This window comes from Brassica napus, chromosome A8 (genome assembly GCF_020379485.1).
Source record: "Brassica napus cultivar Da-Ae chromosome A8, Da-Ae, whole genome shotgun sequence".
Classification (NCBI taxonomy): domain Eukaryota; kingdom Viridiplantae; phylum Streptophyta; class Magnoliopsida; order Brassicales; family Brassicaceae; genus Brassica; species Brassica napus.
The window spans coordinates 17,353,210-17,370,785 of record NC_063441.1 but is presented as its reverse complement, the minus strand read 5'-3'; the positions used below and the strand labels follow the sequence as shown (position 1 = coordinate 17,370,785).

At 37.1% G+C, this 17,576-nt stretch overlaps 2 protein-coding genes across 2 annotated transcripts; one reads left to right on the top strand and one right to left on the bottom strand.

Moving 5' to 3' along the window:
• The first annotated feature begins 689 nt into the window (after window positions 1-689).
• LOC106361544 (heavy metal-associated isoprenylated plant protein 26) lies at window positions 690-2,349 on the top strand. Its single transcript, XM_013801300.3, has 2 exons — window positions 690-1,078; window positions 1,803-2,349. Exons 1-2 carry the CDS (start codon window positions 1,001-1,003, stop codon window positions 2,184-2,186), a joined length of 462 nt encoding a protein of 153 aa, XP_013656754.1. The 5' UTR covers window positions 690-1,000; the 3' UTR covers window positions 2,187-2,349.
• A 386-nt stretch (window positions 2,350-2,735) lies between these two features.
• On the bottom strand, window positions 2,736-11,095 carry LOC106361540 (E3 ubiquitin-protein ligase UPL3). The gene is made up of 17 exons (XM_048737889.1): window positions 9,937-11,095; window positions 9,675-9,785; window positions 9,481-9,597; window positions 9,217-9,387; window positions 8,983-9,144; window positions 8,249-8,485; window positions 8,045-8,166; window positions 6,573-7,977; window positions 6,363-6,461; window positions 4,587-6,137; window positions 4,251-4,475; window positions 4,050-4,154; window positions 3,766-3,846; window positions 3,603-3,671; window positions 3,362-3,490; window positions 3,026-3,145; window positions 2,736-2,939 (listed from the first exon to the last, which is right to left on the bottom strand). The coding sequence occupies exons 1-17, from the start codon at window positions 10,831-10,833 to the stop codon at window positions 2,874-2,876; spliced, it is 5,667 nt and encodes a 1,888-aa protein (XP_048593846.1). The 5' UTR covers window positions 10,834-11,095; the 3' UTR covers window positions 2,736-2,873.
• Window positions 11,096-17,576: the final 6,481 nt, after the last annotated feature.

The following is a 17,576-nucleotide window of genomic DNA, read 5'->3' as shown; positions in this document are numbered from 1 at the left end:
GGTATAAATCTCTTAAATCTATTAAAAATTGTAATCATTCGCATCCGTAAACTTTCTTAACCGTACGTAACTATAATCGATGCGTTTGAACAAGACCCTAAGAAGATTTGAAAGTGACGTTGACCATGAACGTTTCTTGAATTTTGGATAAATGAATCTCATGGGTCAGAGAGACCGATAAACAAATGGTAAAAAATGGTAGGCCTCATAAGGATCCAACAGAGGCCCAAACTTCGAATGAGACAAATAAAGAAAGGAGTCGGCACGTCGGTGAGACTTGCGAGTCATCGATTATCCAAAAGCAATAGCTCTTCTGTTTCCCATACCATCAAAATTAATTATTACTTTTAAAAAAAATATGCTGTATATAAAAAGCAGCAGTGAATCTAACGCACCGTTCTTGTCTGTCTGTCTCCATCCCAAGATCAGTCATATAGGACTTGACACAAGTTTTTTTTTATTGTAAAATTTTTATATTCTTCTTCAAACTATGGTATAACTTTTTATTTTTCTCCTTTTTATTACATTAATCCAACTCTAGCCAAACCGAACACTCAGAATACTAAACTGAAATCAGGTAATTAAAAAAAATGTATATATATATATATTCAAAAAAAATTAATGAAGATAAGATTTTTTTTTGGTAAAAATGTGAGAGAAGATTTAGAGAGGTCGACTATGAAACTGGTGGTGGGACAAGAGAGGAATGGTGAGCCATCATCCATTTAATTATTAACTTTTGAATTAAATAAATAATTAGTTTTAACTTTGAATTGATATTTACGGACTACTATTTTATTGTCTTTGTATCCTCTTTCTCCCCTATTTAAATTATCATTTCTATCATATTTACTTCCTATCAACTTTCCCTTTGCCTCTGATATCACTGTGCTCTGTGCAACTCATTTATACTCTCTCTTCTCCTACTCCTAGAGGTTACCTTTTTAAAAATTCTTCCTTCGATAGATCTCTCAGGTTCTTTCTAGTGTTAAAAGTGAAAATGGGTGTTCTTGATCATGTCTCTGAAATGTTTGATTGCTCTCATGGTCACAAGATTAAAAAGCGCAGACAGTTGCAGGTAACCCCCACCACCTTCTTTCGTGTTCTAATTTTAGATCTTGATTTTTGAAAAAAAAAACAAAAAGAAGATTATTTGGGAAAGTGACGACTCTGCTAAGTTCGATGAGAAGGAAAGTTTTGAGTGAGATGTGGACTGTTTTCTTTCGTAGATCTCGTTGATTAGGTTCCATAAATATACAATTAAGGAGCAGTTATCTTAACTATGCTTTTCAAATTTTTTTATATCTCTTGCTTCTTAATTACTTAGAACAGAAAACTCAGATAGTTGGTGGAAAAATATTGTTTCTGAATTTGATTTTTTCTCTTTCTTCTTTCATTTTCTTAATATAGTTTACACAATTACAATCATGAAAATAGAATTTTGTTGATTTTATTTGAAGGTTTTTTGTGTGTGTTTGAATCTTTGAATTAATGTTATTAACGCCGACCAAATAGATTCGTTTTACTCTGGAACACAAGCTCCATCCATCTGTTAGATTTACACCGGGATTAGTTGTACTTTATTAGTATAATTATCTTCTCTGTCGGAATCTATGATTATTTATTTTTCTTTAAAAAAGAAAACAATCATAATCACGTGAACTAACTCTCACCAGTCATGATATGATTATCTCAGAGACGTTTACTACTAGTAGTACTATTTTGCTTAGATATTTTTTTTAAGTAATAGTATCACTTAACGTTTTTCTGTTTGTCGTTTTCTTAACATCATAAATTAATAGACGGTGGAGATCAAAGTGAAGATGGACTGCGAAGGCTGCGAGCGCAAAGTGCGGCGGTCGGTGGAAGGCATGAAGGGTGTCTCATCTGTGTCGCTGGAGCCCAAAGCCCACAAAGTCACTGTTGTTGGCTACGTCGAACCCAACAAGGTGGTGTCCCGTATGGCTCACAGGACCGGCAAGAAGGTCGAGCTCTGGCCCTACGTGCCCTATGACGTCGTGGCTCATCCTTACGCCTCCGGAGTCTACGACAAGAAAGCACCCTCGGGTTATGTGAGAAGAGCGGATGACCCTGGAGTTTCGCAGCTGGCTCGTGCTAGCTCCACTGAGGTCCGCTACACTACTGCCTTTAGCGATGAGAATCCAGCTGCTTGCGTGGTCATGTGATTTGTCATTCTAGCTGCATGCGTGGACCCTTTCAGCTGTTTTTTAATGTATTGGTGTGTTGTTTTTGTTTTTGTATATTAATACCACCATATGGTAGGTTTCTTGTGCCTAGTTTGGACTCTGTACTCGTAACGCTCTTTTATAATTGTAATGTTTTCCTATTTATGCTTTTGTTTCTCGTGTCTAGAGATATCTATGTCGAATTGACTTTTATCAAAAAGAAAACTGATGAAACGAAGACGAGTTCTCTTGTTCAATCTCCAGAAAACTACAAACGAACAACTGTTTCTTATTCCTTTGATATCTTACAGTCAACTGCTGTGACTGATAGAGCCCGTCTTTAAAAAAAAACAGAATTTTGGATCATACAACACCTAAACCTTTGTACCTTTGTACCTTTATTCCTTCAGCTGACGACTTTTATTCACACTATATATAATTGCTTCGGAATTTTCAAACGAATTTTAAAGGCAACCAAAATTATTCAAGTTTGTCTTTTGATTTTATTTTTATCCTCCATGTATTAATATGTTACTTGCACATGAAAAATATTGAACCTAATTTTAATAATTCATGGTTTAACAGAAATAACATTCAAAGTGCAAAATCAGAGTCTTCCGATATAAAATGTACAAAGAAGAGAGAGGGTTGGTGGTTTCTAGCCGCAGCCACAACAGAGAGAGATGCCTAGGATAGGTCGAACGACCCCTGCCCTTCGTTGATGGCGTAGAGCAGTTTCTTGTACATGATTTCCTGTTTCAGGTACAAACTCGTGTTCAGGCTCACCCCAACCAACCAAACACAGAAACCGTAGACTTAAAAAAAGAGAGACGAGTTACCTTTGTAGAATAAGGAGGGAGCTTAAGGTAGTTGGCGCAAGTCATGACGCTGGGAAGATCGTCGTCTGCTGTTTCCGAAGCCCCTGTCCCATTGGCAGCAGCATTTGAGGTTGATGAGAGCTGCATCAAGCCAAAAACACATCAATTGGAAGCAAATACACAACTTAAATCGAGTAAGAGCTAATTCATCTTAGCAAGTCTTGCAAACACAACAATGCGTCACGTGTAGATGTATTCTGATATATGGCTTGGTGGGTCTAGTTTAACATGACTAGAACCTCTTGGCTCAATTACAAAAACGCTTTTTAACCGAATATATAAGTAAAGGTTTCTTACCTTTCTCACAATCGTCAGCCTTGGGTTGAGAACAGCTAAGCCACCAGGAGGAAGCCTAGGAGCTCCAGTTACGAACTGGCAGAAAGCCCGCTGTTGATCTGCTGTTAGCTCTCCCATGATCTCCAATAACTACCGCCAGGGTGAAAATCAAAGTCAAAAAGGAATCAACAATAAAGAAGCAAAAAGCTTGATTGTAAAAGAAAATTGGTTTTTTAACAAACTAGTACGGAAAGTAACTTACGAAAATGATTGCCGGACTTTTTGCAGTATAACCGTGATCAAACTTGATATGTTCAACAAGAGTCTCCGCCTGCAATAAAAGAAAGGTTTTAGAAAAGAAAATTTTATCTAGTCGATTCGAGTCAAATGGGTAGTGGAAATTCAAAAAATAGATGAAAACTCACCTCCCACAACTCTCTACGACCACACAACAAGTAGTCCAGCTCAGAAGGGGTGAATATTTGTAGAGATTTTATGTCAAAGACCTGGTAATCATGTGTAAGAACAGAGAATTCTTGTAAAGATAATAAAGGTAAGACTAAATTATCATCAACCTGTTGTTTAAAAGATTATAAAGTATGAACCAAAAGAAACCACTCCTATGTAATTTAGAAGCCAAAGCCAAAGCCAAAGCCAAAGCCTACAGGAAAAGTAAGAGACAAAGCGGAGAGTCTGTGAAACTGCTAACCTGATTGAATCCAGATCTGAAGGCTTCAATCTGCCGGGCAACTCCTCTCTTGACAGTGGCATCAACGACCAGGGATATATAGTCCTCAAGACTATTAATATCAACCTGTAATAGAACAGAAAACAGTACACGGCATCAGCAACAATGGACAAGAACTAAAACAATAGTAAGATATCGGATGTAAAGCTTATTAGACGGTACAATGTCATCTCCTGGTCTCAATATGTATTCAGGGTAGCCAGGTAGGGTGAAGTCCAAGCAAAGATCTTCAATACGGGATCCACGCAAACATAAATCAGAAATCCCGCTACTGTTGTCACCACCGCCTGCTTCCAGATAGTGCTTACGGCCAACAAGAACACGAAGCTCTTGCAAAGTCTTGCCAAGTTCAGCATCAAATAATATAACATCATGCAAATCAAGCTCCTGTTCAGGTGAGTAAAGAAGCAGTAAGAAATTACGAACAACGTAAAGAAGTCGAAACTACTAGTCCACTCTTAGCTAAATAAAAAAAGTTACTGATAGTAAAAAACTCACTTGACCAAGAATGAGCTTATAAAAAGCTGTACTTAACGGGACGTCCATTAGCCGTCCATCTTGAAGTGCCTTTGCCATCACGCGCCCTAAAAGGCGGAAATATTCAACAACTTTATGAAACCGACTACCTTCAGATACGTCAGCAGTTGAGGGCCAGGGCCGAGGGAACAACCCAAGTGGTGCCTGAACTATATCTCTGTCCCTAGCTGCTGCTGATTTACCGTCTTGAATCTCATCTCTATCAGTTTGCATAGATAACTTGTCACCAGAATTTGATCTCCACATCCCAAGGGAAACCTTTTGCAAATCATGGCTTAGGAGTGTGTAAAACTCAAGTGTCGGGCCTAGACCAGTACCAACTTCACCAAAATATTCTACTTCAAGCACAGCTTTTTGGCTAGAATACATCTCCATAACTTTCGCAGCAGAATCTAATATTCTATTTCGGGATACACGCACTTTCTGGCGCTGCAATCTCCCTATTCTCATCTCTCGTTCATTTGTAGAACCACTGCCGTCAGCACCTTGCTGCTGCTGCAAGCGGTTCAATGCACGCGACAACCCAAAGGCAGTTGAATAGAAATACTGTCTCCGGGTCTGAAACGGAAACAAAAACGGGCATGCTGTAGTCAACTGGTAGCACCAAGAGGGAAGACTTCCACTGCACAAAGCAAGCGCGTCCTGGATCTGTCGAGCTAATTTGGGTGTAAGTTTGCTGTTGATGAATTCTTCATGAGAAACCTTTGCAGCAGTTGTATTCAGATCATCCAGACTTGTAATTTTACCCTCTGCAAAACGATCAGAAACGGTTTGGGCTCTTAAGCGAGGGCCAAGCTGATTTAAACCCTCTAATACACGTAACAACGCCAGAACATTATACGTAGAATTGGACTTCTCAAGGTCGCATGGAAGCTTTCCTTGTACGATACTATCCAAAAGAGATGCCCTATACGACTGAGCTTCTACGCTTGCATTAGTAGTAGCAGATTTGGTGGATTTAGATGGTGTGGTAGAACTTGCACCACCAGCAGACAACCTATTCGCTTGGCTGTCCGGCATCTGGTACATGATAGTATATATATCATTTAATCTGCTTCCATCACTGGAGATGAAATCGCTGCCACCGAGCCTGTCATCATCATCTTCGTCTAGCATAAGTTGTCGTTGCACAGCCTGATATATCGTCATATGCCTACTAAGTTGCTTTCCTCCCGCAGTAAACATCAACTTAGAGGACTCATCAGAACTTCGATTCAGGGTACGCCCATGTAGGTCTCTACTTCCCCTGATACCTCTACCACTGGCAGCTCCAAGCCCTGCCATCGCCGCAGCAGCGAAGGAGAGTGCACCCCTAGAACCATAAAGATTCCCAATGCCAGCATCAGTAGAATTAGATCCCCTTGCAGTTGCTGTTCCACTACTTCCTGCCAAAGCTGAATTCATCTGTCGGCCGCTAGGTGCTAGACCGGCTCCCTCATCATCCACTGCGTCTCCCAATTTTACATCATGAACCTTATCAGGGGTGCACATGGGAAGATTGTCATCCAAGACCTGAATTCAAGACCAGATCAATATGAGAAATTGTGGTATAAAGTTCATTATTCTCTTTAGTCAGTTCTAAAAGGAAAGGTGCCAAATAAGGTGAGCTCAATATGGTAAACTTATCTAAGAATACGGAAAGCTAGCAAGCATTATTGCGAAAAGTATCATCTTTCATGTTGTTAGCAAGAGAAATAATTGCGTCTGTAATGTACATACTGGGGAGGGAATACTTACATCCTCATCATCATCATCCTCATCGTCGTCAGAAATGTCTTCCTCTTCAATAACCAAAGCATCATCCATGTCGACGGGGGATATATCCATTTCTTCGTCCTGCAAGCAATATAAGTACGATAGTGCTGCATAAGCAGATCACACCACAAACATAATATAATGTTACACAATAAACAACCATGTAATCCAGAACTTTCTACAGTGACATACCTCAGAGCTGGAGTCTCCGCTAGCTGGTTTCATTAGTGTATCTTTGTCAAGAACAGCTTTCCTTTGAGCACTGCTCCTTGTCTGAGGCCCCTTATCCGGCTGAGCCGGCTTCATAACACCTTTACCTTTAGATGAGCTGGTACCTTTCTCGTGCACAGGTTCTTTCTTTGAGGCATCGCCTATTTTAATTGCAGATCTAGATCTAGAAGAATGACGAGTGGTGGAAGCTGGAGTTGACGAGGATGGTGATGAAACACCAGCACCGCTAGGTAATGTGCCTGGCTCAGTGTTTCCAACAGGCGCTGCTGGCTTCACCCCAGATTCACTGCGTTGAACTCGGGGCCAGAGAAATTCCTCCACTGCTGCTATGCTTGCCAAAGGATCTATGAGAACAATATTGGAGGAGTAATCACGTAGTGCCTTCTCTCCAGGTGCACGGCATAACCGCAACTTCAAAGGATGTGCCAAAGCACTCAATCCAGATGAGAGACGAGCACTTCCACTGAGTGACTTTGAGGGATGGCTAAGGACGACCGGAAAGCGTTCCAGTGAAGACAAAGCATCTTGAAGTTTCTGAATCAAAACAGTCATAGGAGGGATCTTTCCCTCATTACCATCAGAAGGAAGTGCAATTTCTAGAAAAGCTGTGAACCTTCTGAGCCCATCCTGGCGAAGTTTGGGCAAATCAACCTCGGAGATCTTCTCTTTGGAAAAGTATCCATAAGAAAAATAGTTAAGCAATGCTGCTACCACACCACTGCCAATAAACTCAAAAGTTGAGACACCATCTCCTTTGCTTAGCTCGCCAAGTATCTCGGAGATGATACCAATCAAGTATTCTTCTTTGCTAGCAGAAAAATCGCCGAGGCATGGCCCAGAGGCTTTAGATTTCCCCTTTCCTTTCACTTTATGATCATTTGTACCAGCAGTTAGCTTCGTGCAAAGATTCTTCAGATGCAAGAGATCATCTGTAACTCCAACATCAAATTCCCCACCATCAGACGGGAAGTGCTTGTCTTTGAATGCTTTTGCACAGGAGCTAACTGTTTCCCTTAGCATGAAGCTCGCTGTAGGAGATTCCATGGAATTATGGTTTGCACCTATACTAGCTGACACAGAATTCTTAAGCTCTTCCGACTGATTTCCATCAGAATTGGCGTTACTACTTCGCCGTCTATAACGCCTAGATCGTGCAGATCCAGGCACACAGTCATTTTCCTGATCAGTAGAAGCATGAGAACTAGGTTTACCAACCAAGACAAGTTGATCTACAGCATGAACCACCCCTTCCCTCACAAACACTTTCGAGAAAGTTTCAGGAAGTTTTTCCATCAGAATTTCTGCAACTTGTAGAGCAGGAACCAAGACTTGTGGATCTTTCCATGCCAAGACACTAGCCAAGAAGCTACATAGGAAAAATAATGTAAGAAGTTGCGCCATGTGATACCTAATTTAAAACATAACCAGCATACCTCGATATATTTGTGTCACCAATTAGAGATTGAATCATTTCTGGAGTGCTGAAATACATCAACTTTGCGATAACTGAGAGACATTTATGACGAATAGTACCATTGACACTAGAACCATAGATCTGTAGGAAAGAAAACAAGGGTAATTAGACATACAGGAGGTTGTATGAACACTAACTTGTAGCAACTGCAACAAAAAATTACCTGCACTAAAACTGGAAGAAGATCCAATCCAAATTGCTGCAGAAGTTCGGGTTGATCACTAAGTAATTTTTCTCTAGGTGAAACTTTGGGAGAATCTTCTTGTTTTCCTGAAGTACTTGGAGAAGACTTTTTTTGGCCTGAACCTTTCACTAACGCGTTTGCGCTAGTAGGAAGGGAGATACTTCCTTCTGGCAGTGGAGGGAGGAGCTCGTTCGCTAGGTTGACTATCTCAAAAATCTAAGATGCAAAACAAGAGTTATAATTCGGAAACAAAAGACCTCACATGATCATGTTCAAGAATATATTCAAGAATTAGCGAGTCATGGGATAAAAAAAGTTAAATAAACAAGACCGAGCACACTGATGAAGCGCTAAGCACTTTTATCTATACCACTTCTAACACCATACCAGAAAACAAGCATATGAAAGTTGAGCCATCGGTTACAACATAAATAAAGCTCAAAATACATGTACATAGATTATCATTGAGCTGAGTGTTACAAAAAAAAAAGATTATCATTGAACTGAATAGACAAAACTCCTAAATGCAAGTGATCCATTTAAATGCAAGTGATCTATTTGAAGGTGTGTCCCCTAAGCATCTCACTCAACACACAATTTATGTTGATGATCTATTTAAAGGTGTGTCCCCTAAACAAAACACTTTTTACTGAATAGACTTTATCAGGAATTGAACAAAATAAAGTCTGTGATGTCAAAAAGTAAATCCGTACCTGATCTGCAGGCCTGCTCAGTGCTGGGGATATAGATGCATTAGCAGAGACACCGGAACCCGACAGAATATCCTTAAGAATGCTACTAATACCGAGAAGAAGTAATGTCCTGCACCCAAGAGGTGAACCGCTCGCACAGGTGGAAAGTAATCGGATTAATCCCTGTGAAAATATGATGAAAATGTCATCCTATGAATAACGAAATATAGAAAACACAAAAGAATTAACTCATACCGTGTATGTTGAAACACCGAGAGATGCTTGCCCACCTCCCGAGTTGCTAGCGGATATAAGAGTCGCAGCTTGAGTCACCAGGCCATGGTTGCATAATTCATCTAATTTATCAGGGGACGATGCAAATGCTTCGGCAATCCGAGTCAAACAGATAGAAGCATATTCCAAAACCTGCCACCGTACGAACATACTATGAAGGAAACTGGGGCAAGAGCAGAACTAGATAATACCACATTATAGCAAAAAAAAAAAGGGATCGTTTACCTTCGCATCATGATACTGAAGTAGGTTTGTCAGTACCGGTACAGCTTCCATAACATAATCAGATGCATCAGAAGGTAACTTCTTGCACATATTTGCAGCGGTAGATACTGCTACACGCTACAAAAAGTAAAAAAAAAAGTGCATTAGATAAACGAGTATGGAAAGCATTAAAGAAAAGTTACAAAATTACCCACCTGGACACCGGTGGAGAAGAAATCCAGATATGATAGCACTGCCATAAGAGCACCAGCACGCAAACAGGCCGTTGGGTGTTCCTGAGATATCTTTTTGAGAGCTTGCAGAGACTGTTGTAAATCACATGAAGAATAAAATCAAATTTCAAATTTCGTCCTAAGTAAACTAAAATATTGGATATGTACGTGTAGAAACTGCAGCATAAAACATTCCACAATATATATTCAGCAAAAAAATTCAAGAATTGTTAGGAAATCGAACCTGCTCGGCCAAGTCCATGTATTCTATTGTCAACAATCTGGCGACAAAGCACGAAACAGCCCCGTAATGAACAACAGCAGCACAAGAAGACGGCAAAACATCACACAGATGAGTAAGAGCCCTGGCAGCAAGAAGCATAATATCCGGATTGCTCTCATGGTTAAGTAGACCAACAAGAACCGGGACGAAGGAATCAACAGAGAAGGTGCTCAGGGAGTCTTCGGTCCCAATAGATAACATCTCGCACAGCTGCGTCAAAGCCTCGACCTGCTTTCCCTCTTCTCCTTCAGAGCGCAAGCCAGCGAGTACCTTCTTCATCCTCCCATTCAAGTGAGAAGACGAACCTGAGCCAATACCTGAAGAAGGAAGCAAGTCATCAAGTCCAGCTCCAAGCTTCCTCAGCAACCCTTGTAACGCACTGCTGGCTGAGCTCATGTTGGGATGCATGAATCCCCCGTTGCCATCCTCACTATCATTGTCGTCGTCCTCGTCAGCGGCGGCGGCAGCAGCAGCTGCAGCGTCCATGTTGAGCTGTTGCCTAGCTCTGTCTCTTTCTCTATCCCTAATCCTAACCTCATGCTCCTTCTCTTTTCCCTTATCAGAGTTAGTATTATCGTTTCCCCTGTTACCTCGTCCTCCGCCGCGGTGGAATCCAGAAGACTCGGTGGATGTGTCCATGGGAGTAACGGCGACTGTAGCGGTGGTAGAGCGAGAAGAACGAGAGCGGGTGGAGGAGGAAGGTGCAGTAGCGGCGGCTGAAGATGAAGAGGGAGACGAGAGGCGAGCGCGTTTGCTGCGAGTGGTGGGACCTGAGGAAGGAGGAGGAGGAGGAGAGGAAGAAGAAGAAGATGGGGCAGTTGAGGTCGCCTCCGCACGCTTGCGGCTCCGAGTTTCCATACAAAGGAAGAAACCCCCCACACGAGTCTCTCTTATTCAGAGAGATTCCGATCGCATCTCAACTGATCCAGAAACCGATCGGATTAAGCTCGCTCGAAACCCTAATTTGCTAGCGAGATCGATCGGAGCTAGAGAGAAACAAACCTATTGACGAACGAATTCGAAATCAACACGAAAGAGATCGAAATCGAGAGAGGGAGGAAGGAGGATCTTGATTTCTTTCGAGATTAGAAAACCCTAAATCGAGTAATGAGAGAAGAAAGGGATGAAAAGGGCTTTTGCGCAAAATATATATATTCAAGCGAACCGAATACGATGCCGTTTTCCTCCGTCCAGCTTTTCGGACAAGAACTGACACGGGGATCCCCGCTACGTGTGATTCGTTTACTCCATTAAGCTCTATACGGTGTCGTTTTACACTTTATCATGGGCTGGGACAAATGGAAACGAGATAAGCCCAAGATATAAGGCTGGGCCCAACCATCAGCTGTAGATATCTGCAAGCTTGCACGGGTTTGAGCCCCCACTATGGAGGGGTTCGCTTTCTTATACTTTCAACTCTACCTTCTCACTACTATCTAGGCCTGGGCATTCGGGTCGTCGGGTCGGATTCGGGTCGGGTCCTTTCGGATCCGGATCTTTCGGGTCTAAGAGTTTAGGACCCGATAGGGTAATTTCAAATTTTCGGTTCCGGGTCGGTTCGGGTCGTGCCGGGTCCGGGTCGGGTCGGGTCTTAGATAGTTAGACCCATTCGGGTAATTAGAATTTATCGGTTCGGATTCGGTTTGGTTTCGGGTCGGATTCGGTTCGGGTTCGATCTAAAAAAGACCTAAAAATACAAAAAAATATCTGAAAATATTTATATATATCCGAAAATATTCAAAATTTTATTCAAAATTTGTGTTTTTATTATATTAAAATGTGTATATATACTAAACTATGCGAAATACAACAACAATTCGTTGTCTCCTAGTGGTTGACCCCCATATTCTCTAGACAAATAACCCGTCTTCGAATACCCCTTAATGCATTTTATTTAATTTACATTATTAATTCGGGTACCCATCGGGTTTCGGGTTCGGGTCGGGTCGGGTCCAAGACCCGCGGGTCCTCTACAACAAGAGGTAATTTGATCGGGTCGGTTCCTACCCGAACCGGGTTTTTTCGGATCGGTTTCGGGTCGGGTCTTCGGGTCCGGGTAAAATGCCCAGGCCTACTACTATCCATGGTATATATCAAAACACATTACAATTAGTCATACACAAAAACAAAATACAAATATATTCTTCCTTTATGATTGTAGTAAGGAAAAACTAGGGTTTGTCAAGAAAATAAATATGATAATAAAATCTATCTATCTACTTATTTAATGAATCTACTCAATGAAATGCATGTGATCTATGCAAAGATACAAATTTATTCTTCTTTTTTTCTTTAGCCATCACACGCTAATTTAAAAACTAAATGTAGAAATTTTGGTTGTTTGGGTTTGAGTTTGTTAATTGGATGAAGACATATATAAATTATTTTACATTTTTTTTTTTTAAAACATGACATTATATAATACATTAGTTCTTTTATTTGCCCTTGTTTGGAACTTACAGATTTTTTTAATATATATATATATATATATATATATTTTTTTTTTTAATTAATTTAACCCGAAAAATAGAAATTACTATTCATTTATAAATCCAATTTGAACAAAAGTTCCCAAGACAATTTATTACATTCTAGGTAGATAGTTTCTGATGAACTCCTTCAACTTGTAAATGTCACTGTCAATGAAGCCCAACGAACAATAGAAGTATAGGTTTCAAGGGCCCTTACTGAGGGTGAGGGTCACACAACCGAGCTGTACACACCTCTATGTCGTAACACACATAACCAAATACGGTTTGAATGCACCGCCACCACCAGACCAGAGAGATTCCAATAACATGCAAAGACAATCAAAGTGCACCGCTGCAAAAAATCAAGGTAGCTTCGACGACGCCTGGGACGTGAACAAATATCAAATGTTGATACATAGTTAATCAATAACTCTCTAAACCGTCTCCATATTTGTGACCACAGACAACTGAAATTCAAAAATTGAGCTAAAATGCCCTAAATCGGTGTCAACAGAGCAGCGGAACCCGAAAAACACCTGAAAAAACACATCTGGAATGAAAGCCTTTACTGAACACCCACGAATGAGCGGGAAAGAAGGCATAACCGAAAAGATCTGAAGTGATGCCGTGAATAAATAGATGAAGACCATAGACGATCAAGCGGATCCAACTATCGAGATCATAAAACGCGAGACTTGAAAGAGCCTAATGCCATCTCCTCCTGCACACGAATCTCTATTCTCACCTCCAGCCTCCAGGGAGTGAAACCACTGGAACTTACAGATTGGTTTGCGTTAGGGTATTAATTACCCGATCGTTTTATCAAAACCATGACACTGCTTACTAGTCACTTTGATAGCCACCCACTCATAAATGTGCTATAGTTGCATGAAGTTAAAAGTGAACCACATCAAAGAAAACTTGAATATGGTGAAATCGGCTATCAATCATATAAACTGCATGCATGCCTTTGTATATTTTACCCACGTCTTATGGTATGACCTTCTTTTGCCCTATTGTTCAAACTTTTTGGTAATCAAAATAAGGTTTTGCTTCAAATTGTCACATATGTGGCTTTAGGGGGTGGATAAAATTGATAAGATTCTTTTCGTTCTATAAATTGGATTCTTTGACCAAATATATAGATTGCACCAAATCTGGTTTACCCGTTATGCTTAAAATTAAATCGCATCTCCACCGAAACTGTCATAAATTGATTTACATTGCCTTGATTTAAAGTGTGTTTGATCTTCTTTTGTAGAACTGTGTTGGAATAACATATTTCATCACCGTTGTTGAATTTGGAGATAAATAATCAAAGGCTCGGCAATGATGAAAACTCAACTGAAAAAGAGTAGCTAGGCACAATTAAATACCTTCACATTTATCTACACTTGGTTGATATGGACCTCTCTATATTATATCCAATCTTCTACGTATTTATATAAGTAGATATGTGTGACTGTGACCATATTTATGTATTATACTATTATTAATCCTCCACCGTCACCAAGCAATAAGCATTCAACTTATTTTCACGTATTCGCGTATTCGCAACGGAAACCGATCATAGTAATATCTTGCATTCTTACTCTGCTAAAATTAAATTCCTACAGTAGTTTATAATATAACTGTTACGAGCTCTTTTCGGTTTTCAACTAAATCTATCTCAAGATAAAGGTGGTCATATATAACATAAATAATACGCAATGTTAAAATTAAAATACGAATCCATCATCTTATATATTAAAACAGAAGTCACAACTTTGATTCATGTGTGATTTTTTTTAAAATGGACCCTCACTAGAAATCAGTTATCATTCATTTAGTACTAATAATATGGATTAATAATATATCATTCTTAATATAACATCGACTCCTAAAAATCCGGATTGCTTAACAAACTCATATTTATTCATGTGTGATATTTTTATTTAGATCATTATTTAAAATTAGTATTAAATGTATTTCCTTAATGCTAATATATAATCTTTTAACTACTTAAATTATAATATAATTTGATATATTTTAATTTAAAATATAAATATATATATTTAATTTTCTTAACAAATTTGTTGAAAAACATTATAACAATATCTTAATTATCAAAAATTGTATATAAATATTTTCAGTAATTTTGTAATTAGTAATGAAATTAATGTTATAGTTATATCTATCATTTTAAAATAAAACAATGTATTTAACTAAATATGATAAAATTATTTTAAACTGATAAATTAATATAATATGTTGGTAGAACGGGTTAACATTAGTAAATTAGATAATTCATGTATAAAATTAACTTATCTTAAACTTTTTATATATATATAGTTATTATATTAAATGAATAAACATAAAAAATATTGATAAAAAAAATTTAGTGCTTTGAATTATGGATCAGGATCATAATAATTGAATAAAAATAATTTTAAAATATATATAATAAAAAATACCAAATATATGTGATGATTTGAAATAATCAATTAACTTACTGCATGAAAAATATCAAATTGTTATATTTAAAATAATTATATATAAACATTTAAATATATAAGTAACTTAAAAAATATATTCTAATTATGTAAAATATATATATAAACATGAAAATTAATACCCGCACGGTTGTGCGGGTCCAAATCTAGTTAAAACAATTGAAAATAAAAAGGTAGAAGGTAAACCAAACCCCACGTCCCCAACCACATACGGACTTAAAAATAGGATATAACCATCCAACTCTTAAACATATTACTTACGCCAAGAAAATGACAAAATTGTTAGTAGTACTATATATCATTATAGCGCATCTAAAGTATACTCGTTATTTCACACATCGCTATTTCGTCCACATCATTTACAATCCCATTTGGCCATTATTACTAATAAAAAATGTTATTCTACTACATATATGCATAAAGAATAATTCAGCAGAACTATGTAAACGATGATGTTTAAAAAGCTCCTTGCGTGTAGTGTTTATGTATTTGTTTTTTTCATAAAACAATACTAGCTAATTGGTCTATTTTGGTACAACTTGCTAGTTGGCCTATTTTAATATATTGTAAAGAAAACAGATCAAGAAAATCAATTAATTAGGGTAATTGGTGAACGTTAAAAGTGAATCTGGGTTTTGATGATTTTATTCAAATGTAAATGAATAGAGCTTCTCTTTCTGATTTGAAGAATCTCTGCCCCTAGCTGAGAATCTAACCTTCTAGAAGAGCACCATCATCATGCATGAGGTGAGTGATTGTAGACCAATAGACTTTAAAAATTGAAGTTCAACAACTTTCTCTCTTTTTCGTTTTTTCCATCTCAATTCAATAAACCATTATTATTTTAAAAGTCTTCTCAAAATTTCCACCTAACTTACCAAATTTCACAATTTAGTTCCGCTTTTGTCTAAAGTATATATGGGTACGCATACATACACACAATAAAATCCCCTATATATTATTTGAGAAGCATTACAACTTCTTTTTGTAGCCACATGTCATCACTAGGATGATTCTTAGAATCATTAGAAAAATATGTTGGTCCATCTAATTATATAATAAGTTTTTTTATTAAACTAACAATAAATTCATTATTAATGTACTTCGTTATTTCCTTAAATAAAATTTACGAAATTGCCTAATGTGGCTAAAGTATATATGACAATTAATGATTTTCAATAATAAAGATTTGATAAAAATTAGTGTATCTTCTATCATATTTGTTTAATTTTAAACTATTAAATAAATTAAACAACCACAATAACCATATAATAAAAAATTAGATTTTTTTGTATATGTTATATTTTGAATTTTGAAAAACGACTATAAATTACTAAAACTGTTTAAAGTCTTACATTCAAATGATTACAAAATTATATAAGTGAAAAATATAATTTAATTAATTATTAAGATTGATATATATATATATTGTTTTAAATTAAACTATAAACCATATAAAATACATAAATCTTTTAGTTTCAAAATTTACTTTGAACAACGTTTTGGTAAAAGTTTTGAACGAACATTGACAACTTATTTTTTTTTAATTATAAATTATTAAAACTATTAATCTCACAATGAAAATTTTGTTATCAGTAATTTAAATTTTTCTCTATAAAAGATACAAATGATCAAAAAAAACTATATGAGTAGAAATCATCATTTAATAGACATTAGTATTAAAAATATACTATGTATGTTAGTATCATTTAAATTTAATTACATATCCTATCACATATTAAAAAAAATTGGATTAATAAAATTGATTTATATGTTCACACCAATTTAATTATATATTTAGTAGTTACTGACTTTTAATTATTCAATATATATTTATTATTTCATAATATGTAAAAATATTTAATACATAAAATAATTTTTATATATAATGTTCATTCCGCGCAAGGCGCGGATCTTAACCTAGTTAATGTACTATTCTACTAACTATTGTAATCGTTCAACTTTTTTTTCTTACATAGTCACATGTGTTACAAAAATACGATGGAAACAATTAATTTTCCAACTTTTCATGTTCTACAAAAGGTATAAGTGATATATACGACTAGTGGTATTATATCCAGTCCAGACTGTACAGTTGATGGTTAAAACTGTTTCTAAAATATTTGTTAAGTCTTGGTTTACAAGTCTCGAATATTTTTAAAAAGTTAGTTGGATTAGAAAACTATTCTAAGCCAAGGTTCTAGAAGGCACATTCTTATGTCCAAAAGATTTATATCTAAACATGTTTATATATGTATATTCTGTTTTGGTGGTTTTCTTATAAAGAAAATATGTTGGTGGTTATTGTTGTATATTGTTTTAAACTTTTTGCATACATATAAAAGAAACATGACCATGATCACAAATATGTTAAACACGAAGTGCTTGTCATCTGAGATAAAATTTAGAACCAACCATATATTTCTATAACATCGGATCTGTGGCGCAATGGTTGCGCGTCTGACTCCAGTTCAGATGGTTGCGTGTTTTATTCACGTCGGGTTCAAAACCCCGGGTTATACATGATCTTAACATTTTTTTCATCAAAAAAAAAAATATTTCTATAAGTTATACCATGCCCACATAATTAGTTACTTGATAGTGCTTTAATTTGTGTTAGCGAGTAATTGTATTAGGG

What these genes read in the sequence shown, in the direction of transcription:
- LOC106361540 (XM_048737889.1), bottom strand. Translation starts at nt 10,833, where the DNA reads ATGGAAACTCGGAGCCGCAAGCGTGCGGAGGCGACCTCAACTGCCCCA. An exon ending in ACATGGACTTGGCCGAGCAG is followed by an intron (nt 9,786 to 9,936) that starts GTTCGATTTCCT and finishes GATTTACAACAG; the next exon opens with TCTCTGCAAGCTCTCAAAAA. An exon ending in AGGATGATGATGATGAGGAT is followed by an intron (nt 6,138 to 6,362) that starts GTAAGTATTCCC and finishes TCTTGAATTCAG; the next exon opens with GTCTTGGATGACAATCTTCC.
- LOC106361544 (XM_013801300.3), top strand. Translation starts at nt 1,001, where the DNA reads ATGGGTGTTCTTGATCATGTCTCTGAAATGTTTGATTGCTCTCATGGT. An exon ending in AAAAGCGCAGACAGTTGCAG is followed by an intron (nt 1,079 to 1,802) that starts GTAACCCCCACC and finishes ATAAATTAATAG; the next exon opens with ACGGTGGAGATCAAAGTGAA.